General features: G+C 58.3%; 1 protein-coding gene across 2 annotated transcripts; it reads left to right on the top strand.

Moving 5' to 3' along the window:
* The first annotated feature begins 8,254 nt into the window (after positions 1-8,254).
* Positions 8,255-12,701, top strand: PIM1 (Pim-1 proto-oncogene, serine/threonine kinase). Of its 2 annotated transcripts, none has more exons than XR_008825891.1 (6): positions 8,255-8,561; positions 8,657-8,763; positions 8,860-8,910; positions 9,722-10,088; positions 10,796-11,091; positions 11,138-11,282. XR_008825891.1 is itself a non-coding variant. In XM_056362047.1 (6 exons), exons 1-6 carry the CDS (start codon positions 8,480-8,482, stop codon positions 11,454-11,456), a joined length of 942 nt encoding a protein of 313 aa, XP_056218022.1. In that variant the 5' UTR covers positions 8,259-8,479; the 3' UTR covers positions 11,457-12,701. The 2 variants fall into 2 exon arrangements, 1 of the variants encoding a protein (XP_056218022.1); XM_056362047.1 differs by lacking the exon at positions 11,138-11,282 and adding an exon at positions 11,299-12,701 and having other exon boundaries at positions 8,259-8,561; positions 10,796-10,972.
* The last annotated feature ends 5,324 nt before the right edge of the window (positions 12,702-18,025 follow it).

Here is an 18,025-nt window from a genome sequence, read left to right on the forward strand (position 1 = left end):
CCCGGTCCATTCTGGTGCCATCTTGCACTGAGGTCCTACGTTTGCCTTGTGGGACAGGGGGCCAGTGTGGTTCAGCATCCCTGGCCCCACCAGCCCTTTCTTGGGAGATGCAGGACCCCCGCTTCTCCTTGCTCCTCCGCTCCAGGTTTTGCAAAGGGGAGTTTCCAGCCCAGCCCTCGCTACTGAGGTGGCTGGATGGAGGGGGAGTGAGGCTGAGACCCAACGCACTTTGTTGCACCTCACAGTGAAACATATCCACGCTCTGCTCTCACCCTTCTTGTAAGCAGCTGGGGTTTGCAGCACTTGGGGCTGTGGTTCCACCTCTACGGAGAGGGGAAACTGAGGCAGGGCAAGCAGGTGCCCAGGGAGCGATGCAAGGCAGGCAGGAAGGACAGCGGCGGAGCGGGGAGTGAACCCGGCCCCGCGCTTGCTGGTGTGTTGTGAAAGCAGCCGGTTATCGGAGCACGAGCGTCATGCTTGGAGCAAGTGGCTTCCAGGAAAGGAAGGAAGTGTGGGGTCACCCAGCCCCGCTGCCGCCCTTTTCCAGCAAACAGCCCCGGCGTGCTGATAATGGGGCTGTGCCGCTGGCCGCGCAGGAATTTGGGGCCACCAGCCACACGTGTCACCCAAAACGTGAGATTCCCCCCCTTTTCCTCTCCCATTAAAGCTGGCTGCAGTGCTGGGGCAGCGGCGGCCGGTGCTGACGCCGCCTGGCTCTCGTGCAGGGTGCGGAGTGGCATCACACATTGGCAACTCCCCAGTTCCACCCCAATGCCCTTTACTGGTGGGAACTGGGAGTCACTGGGCTGGGTTTGCTCCTGGGCTTGGGAGGGTGCTCAGGGACGTGTTTCCTGCTGGGTTGCCTGGGCACAAGGCGGGTAACCCCGGTGTGAGGTCAAACCGGGACGCGGCGGAGCAAGGGGGTGCGATGGGGAGCTGCTGCTCCCACACACCGGGGGCCTCTCCCACCACCTCCTGCCAGACACGGTCCTGGAGGCCTGCACACCAGCAGGACACTGGGCAGTCTCTGGAACTAACAGGGCCCCAGAGCAGCATCAGGGCAGGATCCGACCCCCTGCCACCATCCCACATGCAAAGTGGCCCAGGAGGGAGCAGCCTGGAGCCTGCTCCACCCCGATACTGAGAATATTTACATGATTATGCGATTTGGAAGCAAAGTGGAGATTAATCTCTGATCTCGTTAGTCTGTGTTTTACCATCTGCTTTGTACAGGCAGGAGAAGCCCTCACCCCGCAGCGCAGCCAGGGAGAGGTGATGGAAAACCCTGGGGAGAGCCGGAGTCCCATGAAGCAGCAGGACCTGGGCGCATCAGGACCTGGATGCAAGGTTTTTGCAGGAAAAAATGCATGCGTTTTCCTAAAAGGAAATGGGTGCATCAGGACCCAAGCACATTAGGACAAGTGGGTGCCACCCAAGGCACCAGCTGTCACCCACAGCCACCTGCCCCAGCCCCGATTCCTGGAAACCAGGCTGGATCCGGCTCGGCGTGGGGCAGGGTTGCACTGGGACTCCTCCTTTGACCAACAAGCGCAGGCGAGGACAGGCCAGCACTCCTCCGGGGGTGCTGGGAGGGTGATGCTGGGGTTCAAGCACAGGGAGGGGTTTATTATAGTCCAGGTGGGATAACGAGATGGAGGGATCAGATCGAGGGCATACAGGGGGTCTGTGGCAGAGGAGGGGATGGCCCCACATCTCCTGGGCTCCTCAGGGGTTACCCCATCTCCTCCACTCAGGATTTTTTTGCCAAGCAGACAGGGAGGGTGAGATCTGCCTTTATTATGCTCTTGCCAAGAGACCTGTGCCTGTCCTGGCAGCCCAGGTGCAGCATCAGGCCCAGCCTTTGCACCAGGGCTGCTCCGAACCTCTGCACCCAGTGAGGGAAGAGTCCAGTCTGCAGGCTGCTGCCCTCACTGGTACGGGGCTGGGTTTCCACCGGGATTTCTCCAGGCTGTGAGCAGCACTCTGGCCCAGCTCCGTCTGGCAGCCAGAACCCCCTGGGCTGATGATGGGGCAGTGACTGGTACCCAGGAACCATCGCGTCCCCAGTGGGGCTGAGCCACCAGCACCAATAGCCAGTCCCTGCATGCTGTGGCCATCGTGGGGGACAGTGCCCCTTCGTCCCCATCGCCCTGGCATGTGGGAGGTCCCCTGCGCACAGGGATGAAGGCCAAACCTAATTGCCCATCACCTATCCTAGGGGTCACCGCTGTGACCCATCCGTGCCATCTCTGCACTGTCCACCCCACGCGGCGACTCAGCCTCCTCCAGCTTGGAAACAGCATCCAGCTTCCTGGGAGCCTTCCCTTTTCCAGGCGCAGACAAAACCCTCTCCTGCTCGCTCCACGCGCTCCTCGGCCGCGTGTCGGCTAAAGGCCCGGGAAAAGATGAAAGGGATTTCCCGGCTGACCTCCTCACCCCACACTATTTGCACCTCCTTTCCCGCACGCAGACAGACATTTTTCCCATGCTCAGGGGGTCAGCGCCCTCCCTGCACTCCCGGGGCTGGAGCAATGCCAGGAATGTACCTGGGAATAGGCAGGGCTTTGCAGGGCGGAGGGGGAAGAGGAGAGCCAGACACCCTCGGGTCCCCCATCAGCCACCAAAATCATTTTTATAACCTTTAAAAAGTGCTTTTCTCATGCAAACGCTCTGCAGAAAGAAACCTGTGATGCTAGCCCAGGCTGGGGGTGTGCAGTCAGCCTGAGCTTTGCATATAGGTATATTTTGTCTCCCCAAGCGATGCCAGCCCATGGTGCTGGTCCCCAGGCCAGATCCTGTGTCCCCAGGCACGGTCAGGTGCCTGCCTGGGTGCAGTGTCTCCCCCGGCACAGCCAACGGTGCAGGTGCACCCGCTCACGAGCAGCACTTGGGCTGATCCCATCTGCACCTTCCCTGGTTTGCAAACCAGTTTTTGCCTTTTCATCCCCTTTTTGGGGCAGAATAAGCCCACCTCCCCCCTCCAGCCTCACAGGGGCTCCATAGCCTGCTCGTGCCTCAGTTTCCCTGGGCTAAATCAGGGAGGACAGCCTGTCCCTAGCGCACACTCCCTGGAAGTGAAGCCTGGTTGCCCACAGCATGTGCCGGCATCTCTGCCATCCCAGGGTGGGCAGCCAGGTTGGATCCTGCAGCATCCCTTGGCCCAGCCTGGGGGCTGCATTTGCACCCTGTGATGGTCCTTTCCCAGCTGTCCTATCAGAGATGGGGGATAACAGGGAATAACGCAGGAGAAATGCATTTCCTTCCCCACCTCCTCACCTTGACCTTGCATCACCTGAAACAGCAATAAAGGGGAAATGAAAATGAGGTGTTTTGGGGCAGAACCTGGACTTCGGCTCAGGAGGTGGTGGGATGATGCCAGGAGATGCCCAGGTCTGGAGGCCCCCCGCACAGAGCCCTGTCTCTCCGGCTGCCCCCTTCCCGCTGCTTGTGCCCCCTCTCCCTGTCCCTTTCCCAGGGCAGCCCAGCAGGTAGCACAAACGCTCTTGGAAAAGCGGATTTTCCTGCCTATGCACAGGGATGATCCAGGGACCTCACTGCAGAGGGGCTGTCAGGGAGGAAACCAGCCAAGGGCCGGGGGCAGCCGCCCCGCTGCGCCCACCGGGGAAGGGATGCGGGCGATGCGTGGCCCAGGGTCCCCACCGTCACCCCGAGGTATCCCTCTTTCCCCTCTTGCAGAGCAAAAGGGTTTGCTTGTAAACAGCAGCCCCTGGGTAACACTTTTAATCCCTCGCCTCTTGGCTATTATTCAGCCCCGGCTAACCTTAAAGCCTCCCCCTTTTTCTCGGCGAGGCACCCCCAGAGCAGAGGAAATTCCTCAGCCCTGACGTGATGTGAAACACGAGCGGCTCGGCCCCAGCCGCCCCCTTCCCTGCCCCAACCTAGCCGGGCCATTTCCCAACCCAGGTTTCCCTGTAGCATCCCATTCCCCACCCACCCCCCGCCCGCCCTCCTTTTTTTTTTTTTTTTTTTTTTTTTTTTTCCCCGACCACCCTTTTCTGCTTTAGACATTGTAACCCGAGAGGCTGGAAATGCAGCTCCTTTCATCTTCCATTTCCCACATCCTGAGAGTCTGGGGAGAAGGAGCCCACCCAGATGAAGGAATCCCAAATATGTGGCTCCCTCCACCTCCCCGATCCCCTCGGCCGCCCCCCGTGTGGCTCCATTCACAAAGCAGATTAGCCATGCTGCCGCCTCCGCGCACACCTCTCCCAAAAGCCCGCGCTAAAAGCCAGCGTACAACAAAAAAAATAAATAAAATATTCAAATTCATAAGAAGAAATCCCCACATCTGCTCCTCCCAGGGAGCAGGATGGGTCCCTGCATCTCCTGCCCCGTTTGCGGGCCCCATCACCTTCCTGAGCTGGCAGGGATTGGCACCCAAAGGCCAGGGTGCTGGTTTAGAGGGGTTTTGGGGTGCTCCAGCACACCAGCAAGGATCTTTCTCCTCCCTGTCCTCGGGTGACTCCAGCACCAGCGTGGGATGTGCGTTCCCAAGCTGTCACCGCTGCCTTGGGGTCTCACCTGGGTCTGGGGGGACCCCTGGGACCCAGAGGATGGGGCGGGAGGGGAAGCAGCACCCAGCCAGCACCCTGTGGCTGCACTGGCTCTTGGCACCCATGATCCCAACCCACAGCTGCAGGCAGAGCCCAGCCCCTCCGCAGCCCCCCAGGAGCCTCTGTGCACCCCAGAACTGGCTGCATCCTGCAGCGCAATGCCCATCACCTGCACCGCAGTGATGCTGGGGGAGACACAGACATTTATCGCACTTCCAAAGTCACCAGTGAGACACGAGGGCACCTCCTCGCTGGTGTAGAGGTGACTTCGAGCAGGCGATGGCACGTTGGGGGTGTCCCTACCGCAGCACCCACTGCCTGGCCGAGGGCAGCGCCTGCTTCCTCGCCGGTGTGGCTGAGGATTGCTCACTGCGCGTAGGCGGGAGCATCTTTGCTGGCCTGACTGAGGAAGGTTTCACGCTTTCCCCAAGGACCAGCAGGTCTGTGCCACTGCTTCGCCCCACGCCCTGGGCCAGCCGGTTCTGCGGGCAACTGAGCCCAAGCGGAGGGAGCCACGGGCAGACGCAGCCAAGGTCACGCAATGACTCAAAGCTCATGCTAGGAAAACCACGGCCTTTCTGTGTCACGGCTTTAATCGCCCCACAGTCCTCCCCTCCCTCCTCCAGGGATGCTGTCCCCTCCGGAAGGGGGACGCTCGTGGAGCTGATATGGGGTTGCACTCCTGGTTTGGCATTGACCTTGCTATTTTGTCTGCAAGACACCGGTGGAAACCTCAGTTTTAACCCTCCACTGGCTACAAATCTGCTGCCTCTCCACCCCAGGGACCCCTGAGCAGCAAGTCCCCCCTCTCTCCCCCTTGGGTATCAGCTTGGCCCTCCCCATTTTCACCTATTTGCTAATTGTGCTGGCAGGGAAGGCGAGGGGGAGGAAATACAAAAAGTAAACTGCGAAAGCAACACTGCAGCTCCAAGGGCCCAGCACAGCAATCAAGCGATAAAGCAGTAATTAAGCCTGATTATCATGCAAGGCAGCCCCGGTTAGACTGGAATGCCGCTGAAGAGCCCGAAAGCTGCCGGGATTGTTTGCAGGGCTGAGAGCTGATCTTTCGATGTCTGCTGGGAGCTCCTCTCTCACAGACCTGCCACCAGTTCCATGTGCCACCCTGGGGTCCTGCATCTCTCCAGGCATGGTTCTGCTTGGGTTTTTCCTCTTTGCAAGCCCTGTGCAATCTCCTCTGAGCTGCAAACCGCTTCCCCAGGGGCTCACATCAAGCATTGGGTTTGACCCAGGGGTGGAAAGAGGCAGCCTGGGCCAGGGATGTTGCCGCCTGGTTGGGGCAGGACCCGCAGTCCCGCTTGGACATCCATGTGTCCGTGGAAGCGCAAGGTGTGCTAGAAAAGGTGGGCTGCTTTCCTGCCCCTGCCATCCTCGGCGGCTTTCATCCCGCAGGAAGAGGGCTGGGAAAAGCAGTGATGCCTACAGACGAGGGTGAAGTGGGTAGCAAGCAGGATGGGGTTTGTTTCATGTTAGCTTGAATGTCTGACACATGCCAATGGCCTCGCCCGGGCTGGCAGGGGAAAGGTGAGTACGTGGGATGGGCCTGGGGGGAAAAGGTGGCTCCTAGTCCTGGTTTGGGGTCATCTGGGGAACAGGGATGCACCCGGGTGGGTTATTCTGGGAAGAGATGGATACAGCCGGGAAACAGGGTCACATCCCTGCTCTGCACAGCCAGGGCATGGAGAAATGTCTCCCCATCGCCTCCAAGATGGGGGGGTTTCCCCAACCCAGAGGGGATACAACCCCTTCACGCTGGCAGGAAGAGGCAGCCGCTGACTCAGTCCCCTGGGGAAATTAGCAGTTGGACAGGTTTACGCACAAGGATGATTTGGCCCCAGATCATCCGAGTTGCAAGACACGCTGCTCCCTTCGACACTAATTAGCAGGTTTGGGCAGAGTGAGGAAGGAGGCTGCACCTCCCACGGAGGTCAGGGGAAGGCAGCCCCCAGGAAAGCCCTGCCACTCCCGGGGTGAGCTTTGTTTGTCAATAAAGAGCCAGGGTTTCCAGGGCAGCCCCTCCGGTACCTTTCATCATCCCGGCAAAGCATTTGATAATGAGTTTGGGGCCAGATGCTAAGTCACCTCGTCCCACGGCTGAGCACCGACTGGCAGAACCAGTTGTCCCGAATATGCCCAGGCGTCGGGTGGCAATAAGGCAGGAGAAAGGCGCTGCCTGCCCCTCTCCTCCACCCTCAGCTTGCATCACTCCAAATAACAACAATAATATATTAAAAAAAAAAAAAAGGCACAAAAAAAAAAAAGCATGAAGCCTGCTGCGTCAAGTTCTCCACACTTTTCCTCAAATAAAAAATGTCATCTTCTGGGTAAAAATCTGTGTAGGTTTTCCAGGTTTTAGCTGTCTCAGCCCCTGAAAAAGGATGTGCCATGTTCTCCGTAAATATAACAGAGGCAACAGTGGAGGTGAACCCCTTCCCGGTGGTGCTGAACCCTTCCCGGTGATGCTGAACCCTTCCCGGTGGTGCTGAACCCTTCCCGGCCGGCACGACAGCTGAGCCACAACTCTGTAGTCCACTTTGGGGGTTGCATTTTGGGTTATGTTTTATTATTTTTATATATAAAAAAAAAGAAATACTAAAGGAGCCGGGAGCTCACCAGCATTTCCAGTAAGCCCCATTCGATTTCAAGCAATTCATCCCACAAGTATGTGTGGGATGCTGGGAACTCCTCGGTCTCACTCGGGAGCCCAGATGGGCTTCGTCTGGAATAATTCAGCTCCTGGTGGCTGGAGCTCTTTGCTCTAAATGCTAATAGACTGAGTAATCAGAGACCTCCATCCAGTAAATTATTTATCTTATCTCTGGAACTCGGGAAAGCATCTCAGCCAGCGACTTCTGCGGAAAAAAGAAAGAGTCGGGGGGGGTGGGGGTGGATTTTTTTCAAAAAAGGGTTGTTGGTCAAGAGTCCTCAGCTGGAATTGCTGCTTTGACTAGAAAAGGGAAAAGTTCAGACACCGGTTTGGCCGTGATGAAGTAACGGCAGCACGGGGCGAGATGGGGTCTGGGGGGTGCCGAGCACCGCCAGGAAGTTGTGAGGCTGCAGGAAAAATTAAAGTGAAGACGAAGTTTAAGACCGTTGGGGTTTTCGCGGGGCTGCAGGAGGAGGAAGAGCTCCGCCGCTCCCACCCGGCTGGGATGCGCCGGCCCGGCCGCGGGGACGCTGCGGCCGCCCCGGGAGAGCGTTCAGGCGGCCCCGGCCCGGCGAGCCGACCCCGCTGCGGTCGGGCCGAGCCCCACGCAGCCCCTCACAACGCGTTTTCGGGTGGGCGTTACCCCCCGCCATTCTTGCGCGCGCTTAACGAACAAGCGCGAGTTCCACCGATGCCGTGGCAACCGGGGAACGCGGCGGGACGCGCGCTCAGAACCGGGTAACCGGTGGCAGCGCGAGTCGCAGCTGCAGCTCTAGGCGCGCCGCTCGCTCTTCGCGTCCCTGCTCTCGCCGGGGGGATGCCGCCCCACGCCCCCCGGGCGCCTTTGGCGCCTTTTCCTTCCCGCCACGTCGTGGCGCGGCGCGGGCAGCCCCCCGCCCGCCTCTCGTACTATTGGCTGTGGCGGCGCTGGGCGGGCCGGTGCGGCTGGGCCTGCTGCCTCAGCGCCGCCCCCTGGCTCCACCGGACCCGCCTCCGGCTGCTGCTACTCCCGGGGCCGGCGCGGGGCGGCCGCGCCATACGGGAGCCCGGCAGAGCGCGGAGCAGCCGCGCCGCGGCCGCTCCCCACCCGCCCAGCTGCCGGCAAACCGCCGCCTGCTTCCCGGGCTCCCCCGCCCGCCCGCCGCTGCTCGGCAGCCCGGGAGCCGGCCCCGAGCCGCCGGTGCCCGGTCCGGCTCGGGAGGTGCCGGGACCGGCCCCGATACCGGGCGCGGGGGCCGGGATGCTGCTCTCGAAAATTAACTCGTTGGCCCATTTACGTTCGGGGCCCGGCGGGGAGCTGCACGCCGCCAAACTACAGCCAGGTAGGAGAGCTACGGCCCGGTTCGGCTCGGCGCGGTTCGGTTGGGGGACGGTTGGGGCCCCGGGCGGAGCGTTGACGGCCGGGTCTCGTCCGCAGGAAAGGAGAAGGAGCCGTTAGAGAAGCTCTACCAGGTGGGCCCGCTGCTGGGGAGCGGCGGCTTCGGCTCGGTGTACTCGGGTATCCGCCTTTCAGACAGCACCCCGGTAAGTGGCGGGGCTGGCGGCGGGGCGGAGGAGGAGGAGGAGGGGAGCCGGCGCGGCGGGCGGCGTGCTCAGCCCGCCGCTCCCCTTGGCTTGCAGGTGGCCATCAAACACGTGGCCCGGGAACGCATCTCCCAGTGGGGCGAGCTGGTGAGTGACCGGGGCCACCGGGAGAAACCGGGACATCACGGGCGGGGGGGATAAACCGAGGCCCGGGAGGGTGGAAACCGGGACATGGCGCGGGGGCAACGGTTGTGGGGTTATTGGGACGCGGAGCATCACGCGCGGGGGGATGCCCTGGGGCCGGGCGGGGGGCACCGGAGCGTCCCCTGGGCAGGGGGGATGCCCTGGGGCCGGGCGGGGGGCACCGGAGCGTCCCCTGGGCAGGGGGGATGCCCGGGCACCGGTGGGGCCGGGCAGGGGGTTGCCCAGGCACCAGTGGGGCCGGGCAGTGGGGCATAGGAGCATCCCTTGGGCAGGAGGGATGCTCAAGCGCTGGTGGGGCTGGGCAGGGGGCACCGGAGCGTCCCCTGGGCGGAGGGGATGCCCAGGTGCTGGTGGGGCCAAGCAGGGGTGCATCGGAGCATCCCCTGGGCGGGGGGATGCCCAGTACCTGGTGGGGCTGGGCAGGTGGGTTGCCCAGGCACTGGTGGGGCTGGGCAGGGGGGCACCGGAGTATCCCCTGAGCAGGGGGCATGCCCTGTACCGGTGGAGCTGGGCAGGGGGGTTGCCCAGGCTCTGGTGGGGCTGGGCAGTGGGGTACTGGAGCATCCCCTTGGCAGGGGGGATGTCCAGGCACTGGTGGGGCCGGGCAGGGGGACATTGGAACGTCCCCTTGGCAGGGGGGGATGCCCAGGCTCCAGTGGGGCCGGGCAGTGGGTCACTGGAGCACCTCAGGCAGGGGGTACCAGACCCCAGGCGCAGCATCAGCCCCACTGACTGCATTGTGGTCCCTCCACAGCCCAACGGCACTCGTGTGCCACTGGAGATCGTGCTGCTGAACAAGGTGGGCTCCGGGTTCCGCGGCGTCATCCACCTCCTGGACTGGTTTGAGCTGCCCGACAGCTTTGTGCTGGTCCTGGAGCGGCCGGAGGTGTCCCAGGACCTCTTCGATTTCATCACCGAGAGGGGGTCCTTGTCCGAGGAGCTGGCGCGGGGGCTTTTCCGCCAGGTGCTGGAGGCCGTGCGGCACTGCCACAGCTGCGGTGTCCTGCACCGTGACATCAAGGACGAGAACATCATCGTCGACCTCTCCACCGGCGAGCTCAAGCTCATCGACTTTGGTTCCGGCACCTTCCTCAAGGACACGGTCTACACCGAATTTGACGGTGAGCCCACACCCGGGGGGATGCTCCTGGTACCGGGCATTGCACAGCCCAGCCTGGCCAGGCACTTGGAGGATCCCCCCTTTGCTGGGGGTGTGTGTGTGGATTAATTATTGAGCTGCTGCCAAGTTGCTTTTTGGCTGGGGCGGATGTTGTGAAACGGGAGCCGACTCCTGGCCCTGCCACAGCCTCAGCCACCCACCCTGCCCCGGGCTGGGGTGGGGGGGAGCCAGGCAGACAAAAACAAACACCCATGGGGGTAGCGGGATGGGGCGGGGTGGGGGGCTTGCAAAACCCGTGCGCTGGCTGGTTTGGTTGCCGGCACGGAAAGGCTTGGGCTGCTCTGCTCCCCTTGTTTGCCTTGGCTTATTTTTTTAAATTATTATTATTATTATTATTGGGTTTTTTTGGCCAAGACGGGGAGGGGGGTAGGCGTGGTTTTTCCCCACCCGTGGGGTTTTCTTTTTTTTTTTTTTTTTGCATGTAACGGTCGGCCTTTCCCGGCCCCGTGCTGCCCTCTTCCGGCACCGTTGGCTTTATTTCACAACCCAAAGTTTGTAAACAAGAGTCACGTGCTGGCGAGGGGGCGGCGGGTCACACCGTGTGTCCGTCCCCCCCCCCCAGTGCTGCCCCTGCATCCCTGGGGATGCTCAGGCGAGGGTTTGGGAGCAGGCAGCATCTGCCTGATGAGCTCTGCCTGTATCCCATAGGAACACGGGTGTACAGTCCGCCGGAGTGGGTCCGCTACCACCGCTACCACGGCCGCCCGGCGACGATCTGGTCCCTGGGCGTTCTGCTCTACGACATGGTCTGTGGGGACGTCCCCTTTGAGCAGGACGAGGACATCATCCGGGGCCAGCTCTTTTTCCGGCGGCGGATCTCTCTGGGTGAGTACCTTGCTTCGCAGTGCAGGGGCGATAACAGGTTTTGGGAGATGGCACCAGGCACGTGAGCATCCCGCTCTTACGGTATGGGGGAGGTTCGTCTCCATGGTTAGCTGGAGGAGGTGGCGCAAGGAGCTTGATTTTCCCTCCCATGGTTAGCTGGAGGAGGTGGCACATGTCCTGCCATCCTCTGCTCCATAATGGATGACCGATGGGGAGGTTTGGGTGCAGCCCTGAGCACACCCAGCATGGCCTGGGCTCTGCAGACAGCGGTACAAGGTGGACAGGAGCCTTCTGTGACCAGTGGTTTCTGTTTTCTCTTCCCCCAGAGTGCCAACATCTCATCCGGTGGTGCTTGTCCATGCGCCCCTCGGACCGGCCGTCTTTAGAAGACATTTTCAACCATTCCTGGCTGCAAGACATCCACCTGGCCCAGGAGACGGCAGAGATCCACCTGCACAGTTTGATCCAGGAGCCTGGCAAGTAACAGCTCCACGCATCTCCTGGCCACAAGAAGCAAAGAACACCGGGCTTCTCCTCATGACCGCAGCACTGAGCCGGAGAGCATCGAATGGGGACACGCACACCTTGTCCTGGAGTTGGGCTGGAAACCCAGTCTTGCAAGCGCTGGTGGCCACCATCCAACCCAGCTGTCCTGGACTTCCATCTGAATGACCCTGTCTCATTTGATGCTTTGCCAGTAAAGTTTTTTGTTGTTTTGGTTCTGTATTCGGAGGCTTCCAAGTGTCTTTTGGGACTGCGAGAAGATCGGAGACCTTATTGTGAGAAAAGCTTCAACGGGGGAAAACTTACTTGGGGGGAGGGCAGGTGCTGTGGCCAAATGGCTGTGTCTTCTCTGCTGTCACCGTGCTCGAGTGCCTTCAGTTACAATCTGGGCTGTGCTGGAGGAAATACTTGAATTTTCCTACATTGCTGCTTTTCCAAGACTCGCCTGGGTATATAGTTCCCTTTCCCTTTTCAAAAAGAAAACAGGTCAGAAGACACCTGGGAGCCAAGCAGGCGATGCCTTGCCTCCTGTGCCTCCATCTCGCGTGGATTTTCTGGGGTTCTTTGCTTCCTTGTGCCCTCACGAATGCACAAACAATGCAAACCAACAGAGCTGTAAATGTGTACAAAGTTATATAGGAGCAAAGCTTGATGTACAGTTGTTAATAGTTATAACATTTTACCTTTTTTTTTCTTCCAGTTTTTTGTTTTTAATTTATTTTTCATGAATTTGTTCTTGTTTTTTAAAGGAAGAGTTCTAGCCGGTAGGATAACTTATTTATTTATTTATAATAATTCATGTGGGTTTGCAACCCACGCCTTGCTTCTACAGCTGCTGATCCCCCCCCCCGCCCCAGTTTTCTATTCGGGTCTTCCCTCCGTGTCTGTCCTGTGTCCGTCCCTGGGCCCGTAGTGTTTCTGTCGGATGTCTGGCGGAGGTGAGGAGTGGCTGCCTGCTCCCCAGCTGTCTGTGTACATACTTCTGGTTGCTGTTGTTTCCTTGCCACGTGCAGATCTCAGTTTGCAGATGAGTTTTGGTTTTCCTCACGGGTGTCTTGTTTGGGGCTGGGGAGGGGGGAGCTGGCCCAGGCTGTCCGCGCTGTCGTGTCTTTACATGTAACCAAGTGTGTAGCCGGCGGGTTTTTTGTTAATAGTTAATATTGTACAGGGGAATTCAGAAATCTTATTTTTTTTATGCGGTTTTAAATAAAAATGAACTACTTGATGTGATGGAGATGTCCCTTTATTGTGGGGTGGGATGAAGGATGCTCTGAGGGTGCGGGATAGCGGTGACCACACCATGGCTACTGCGGGGATTGCTGGTTTGTCCCCAGCTGAGACTAACTCCAAAGGTGCTACCCAAAGGCTTGCCAAACAGCACTAACCAGGACCAGCCAGCCGAAAGCACCAGAGGGAAGGCTGGACCTGTCCCTCCGTAGGGTGTTTCCAGCACCGACTGCTCCTAGCAGGTCTCCTGGGAGAGATCAAAGGGGTGTGGAGGAGCCCTTTTCTTTTCCATTCATCCGCAGGCTGGTGCCGAGCATGTGCTGGGGATGGCGAGTAAACAAACATCAAAGCAACCTTACAAAACACCGGATGTTGTCAGCCAAATTAAATTTTGGTAAGGCAGATCCTGTTGCTCCAGCTCTTGGTACAGAGTGGGTGTTGCATGCTGGGTGCTAGTGGGTGAAGAAAGCCACCGGTGGGCTGTCCCCACCTCCAGCTCCGCTGCAGCTAACGCGGAGTGAGAGGAAGTCGATCTTCGGATTACGAGAAGTTGGTCGCTATCAGTCAGCAGCGGTAACGCTTTGCTTGAGCTTTTACCCTCCAAACTGTCAAACTCCACTTCCCAGCTCTGCAGTGCTTCGGCTTCGGGGGTGGTGGGTTTGGATTTTTTTGTTTGCTTGGGTTTTTGTTTTTTGTTTTTTTTTAATTAGTGTGATGAATTTTGAAGTCCTGTTCCTGCTTGACCTCACAGAGCACCTGCTGCTGTGTGTACACTAGGACTGTGCCTGCTCTAAGGAAGGGGCATGTTTCCCTCTCCGCAGGTTACTTTGCACGTCCCTCTGTCAGATCTGACACAGCAGGACCATCCTTGCCTTGCCTTGCCCTAGGCTTTTCTTGTTTAAAACCCCCATACCTGGGAAATGTTCCCTTTCCCCAGTTCATCCCGGGCTTGCCAGCACTGCTCTCCGAGCTGTGGGGTTGCTGTCCAAGGGAACAGGGGCCCTGGAGCCATGTCCCAGCCTCGTGTTGTGATCTGGTGTGCTGTGTCACCACAGCTTCTGCCTTCAGCAGAAAGTGTTAACTCTGTTTGTTTTGCTTTTTTCTTTTTTTCTTTTTTTTTTTTTTAACTCAGCTGCATCTTTGGTCTCTTCCTCAGGCTGCTAGAAGCAGGAAGCGCAGCTCCAAACGCCTTCAAAGTTTAGGCCTATTTTGAGATGTGGTTTGTATTTAACCTCCTCTCTCACTTTTTCCCCGGACCATCCGGGAAGCTGCTCTTACACGAAAGCAAACCTCCCCGTCACGCTGCCTGCTAACACAAGAAGCCCGAGCCCCTCAGGCAGCCACCGTAGTGTCCCCCCCCCCGCCCCCAGCACCATCGCAACACTATCGCGGCTGTCCCGGCTGCAGGCTGAGTTTGGCCCACCCTTCCCGTAAACACTTGCAACTGCTGCGGTGTTTCTTAGAAAACTCGCCACAGAAAGGCCGTCCAGGTCCAGCATGGGGGCTGGCTTGCTGATAGTCACTTTGCTTCCGCCTGTTGTTGATGATTTTGTACCCACTGGGCTTGTGCTGCAAGGGGGGAACAGTGCCATTAGTGTCCCCCGGCAAGATCCCGCTGCCCAGGTACCATCTTGCCCTGCCAGGGTAACTGGATGCATCTTAAGTTTGGGTGTTGGAAAAGGATCGGTGCGTGTTTGATCACTGTGCACCAGCCTTCCTGGGCAGTAAAACCTTCACGAGGCCAAGAGCCACCAGATTCATGTCCAAAAGCTCTGTCACAGGGAAAGGACCGCAGTAGACACGATGGGAGACTTGAAGATGAGCAGCCACAGCATCGGCTGCACGTTGCTCCACTCCATGCTATCTCCATTGTGTTGTGGCACAGGGACTGGCGGAAAAGAAAAGGCCTTTTCACTTCTTGTTTCTCCTTAATGGGGGGGGGGGAATGTTCACGGCCCTTTGGGGCTGTCAGCTATGATAGGATGAAGACACAGGAGTTATCCAGTGGAAGCGAATCAGAGCCAGCATTGCTCTCCCACCTCCCTTCCACAACTGTTTGGTGTCAACAGGGGAAGCACCTGCAATTCAGAAAGCAGAAAAAAATGATGAAGCAGGACCAGGTTGAGATTTCAGGCCATTGGACCTCCTGTTCTGGAAGCACTAGAGACTTGCAAAGGGCTGGCACTCATCACGCCTGCTGCTTCCTGTACACATCCATCCCTGACTAAGGTGCTTGGTGATGCAGAAGGGACTGGCCAGGGGAGACCAGAACCACAGCAAAAGGGACATTTATATTTTCCACGGCCCTTTCTGGGAATGGGAGATGAGCAACAGCCAAATGCCTGCCACAGTTGGAAAAACGCAGAGGAGCACCAAGGAGAAAAGCCACCTGGGGAGCAGGGGCCAGGCTCACTGCAGGGACCTGAAGAGCTGGAGACTTGGAGGTGGCATCTTGCCCTGTGTCCCTTCGCAAGGAAAACATCCAGCTGCCCCTGAGGCGGTGCCTGAAACCCTTGGGCCCTTCTCGGCACAGTGAGTCACAGGAGCTATTTTAAACACCTGCCTTAGGACGAGGTGAATTATCAGCAAACCAGGTGTCCCATGGCTCCAGCTCCCCAGTGGAAGTCAGTCTCCAAGCACTTTGCCGACAGCCTGTGTGGCAATAGCATTATCTCCACGGGGCATGTGGGGAAACTGAGGCACAGTGACCCAACTCGCTGGAGATCTTTTGTGGTGGAGCTTAAGCTTGCCTGCCTTTCCCTGCCTCATCCCTCCTTGGGCTGGGACTGGCCACAGAGGAGCTCCTAGCTTCAAACCCCAGATGCCCCCATGTTCCCCAGGCAGGGGATGGGGTTCTCCAGAAACCAAGACCGAAGCCTTACGTCCCTCTCAGAGTGAACTTGGGGTGAAACAAACTTCTGAAATCACACCCCATGCTGCGCTGCAGCAGCAAGGGGGCCAGGTGGTGGTTTCAGGCACCTGGAGACCTGCTCAAGACCAGTCTCATGTTTTGGGGTTTACACCGATCTTCCTGAGGGCAGGATCTGCGCTCACCCTGCCTCCGTGACACATCGAAACTGCATCACTCACCCTGAGAGTTGGTGGGGGTTTTTATGAGGAAAAAACCACTTTATTCACTGTAAAAAAACAACCGCAAAACCTTTCCAGTGTGTAAAGTTGAGTCAAATTTAGCAGCTTCAGCTAAAGAAACATATTTTTAAAAGGGGTAATCAGGGTGTTTCTTTCATCCTTTTCCAAGCTTTTGGTCCTCTTCCTCCAGGGTAATATTTTTGTGTCCTTAATCACAGTGTTTATTACAGTTAGGAGGGGGTTAAGCAACCCCAAAAATGAAACAACAGCTCCTGTTTCAAATTGAAGCAGCCACTTCAGTTAACCTGAAATGACACACAGGCACGCGTGTGCATTTGAAGGGCGAGCAGGTTGCAGGGACGGAGATCTCACCCCACTGCAAAAGCTGTGAGAAAAACAGAAGCGGCAAAATGTCACTTCAGGTCAAGCCTCACTGAAACTTCATCTTCCCTCCCCGAAACGGGCAGGCAGGGCTGGGCCCCCCGGCACACGCGTGGGGCCTCCTCAGCCGTCGGTACCGACCCCAACGGAAACCACCCCCGCGCTGCCAACCGTGCCACGGCAGCCGTAATCTCAGTGCCAGGCTACTACTCGTAGTAGTAGATCGCTCACTGTAGCATCCCTGCATGTGCGCATGGGTGTAGATCCCCCCAAGCACACAGATTTGGTTCAGTTTAGCCCTCTTGGGCTCCTGCTGCTGCCAGCTGAGACCTGAGGGCAATCAGGGTGCCAAGGACTTGGATTTCAGCCCTTTCCCCCATCCTGAGGGGGGGTGTTGGTTCTTTTCTTTTGGGGAGAGGAGCAGGATGTGGGCAGAGCAGAGACAATGAGCCACCCTCCCTTGCCAGGGTGGAGGGGTTACTCTCCTGTTGCTTTAGCAGGGTGTTTCCAAACAAAGTCTTTGATAAAGCCAATAAAATGAAGCATAGGGAGATGATGTGTGAATTGCCATGGAAAAGCGGGAGGAAAAACTCTGAGGAGGATCTATGCCTCAGGCTGAGAGGGAACAGCAAAGCCAGGCCACCCTGCCTAGACGGAGGGGACAGCAGGCATCCAAAGGAGGCTTTGCAGGGATGCTCCGATGCCAAGAGTGGCCAGACGTCCAAGAGTGTCCAAGAGAGGACAGACGGACAGATTCTCTGGTGCGCTCAGCCTCACGCTGACACCCAGGGCTCCCGCTTCGATGTGGGATGCTTTCCATTTCGTGGAGTTTGCAGTCATGTTATGGGATGAAGTGATCTGCGATAACCCTGTTTGTTGCACCTTGTAGCCCACAGGTTTCTAATTCTGGGTGGAAGGAGCGTTTTTTTCACCCTGGATGGACCAGCAACTTTCTGGAAACTTTGCTAGTCCAACACAGTACCTCCTGACCAGGAGGGCTGTGATCTCCCTGCAGCTGGCTACCTCAAAAATACTCTATTTTTCCCAGCTCTTAAGTTTCCTTTCTCCGCTTCAGCTTCAGGGTGGGAAAAGGAACTGATTCTTCTCTCTCGGCTTTCGTTCTCGTTCAGAATTGAAAGCTGTCAGAGATCCTGGGCTCACTGCCAGAGGTACTAGGCGCGCTACCACGGTCCTGGGCTCGCTCTGCCCCCCAAAATATCTCCCTGTACTTGGAGAGCAGCTGCTGGAGAGGGAAGGAGCAGTAACAGGTTGTGTCAAGACAAAGCACCCAGGTGCCAGGCCAGGCCCTGCCGTGAGGCACCAGTGTCGGGCCTGTGCCGCCCTCTGCCGTCAGCCCTGTCCTCCCAAACCAGCCTGGTTTGACAGAAACGTGCCTGCTTTTTATTTTTTCTTCCTTTTTTTTGGAGTGCTCCCAACCCTCCCGCCTCCAGAAAGGCTCTCCAAGCCTCTCCTCAAGTGCTTGGCAGAAGCCATGATCCCGCCAAGCCGGGACCTGACCCTGAGGGGATGGCGAGAGCCGCATGTCCACCCTGGCCGGGAGGCTGAGCTGGGGGTGATAATTATCCCTTTTCCGATGACCCCAATGCCTGAGACACCCCGAGGGACACTTGGCTCCCTCCTGCCATTGCCCTGCCCTTTGCAAACAGGGGAAACTGAGGCGCCGAACTGACTCGTGGGGCACAGCCCTGCCGGCGGCCTGACTCTGAGAGGCGGCTGCTAATTCACCGAGGCCATCGCACGTTACCCCCAGGAGCAGGAGGTCACCATGTCCCCACAGCGCGGGGACGCTGGTGACAGCAGGCCCTGTCCCTCTGTGCCCATTCCCGCCGC

Source organism: Falco biarmicus, chromosome 16 (genome assembly GCF_023638135.1).
Source record: "Falco biarmicus isolate bFalBia1 chromosome 16, bFalBia1.pri, whole genome shotgun sequence".
Classification (NCBI taxonomy): domain Eukaryota; kingdom Metazoa; phylum Chordata; class Aves; order Falconiformes; family Falconidae; genus Falco; species Falco biarmicus.

Excerpts from the sequence above, each read along its gene's own strand:
- PIM1 (XM_056362047.1), top strand. The coding sequence starts at position 8,480 with ATGCTGCTCTCGAAAATTAACTCGTTGGCCCATTTACGTTCGGGGCCC. Across the intron at positions 8,562-8,656 it reads CGCCGCCAAACTACAGCCAG|GAAAGGAGAAGGAGCCGTTA; the intron begins GTAGGAGAGCTA and ends TCTCGTCCGCAG. Across the intron at positions 10,973-11,298 it reads CCGGCGGCGGATCTCTCTGG|AGTGCCAACATCTCATCCGG; the intron begins GTGAGTACCTTG and ends CTCTTCCCCCAG.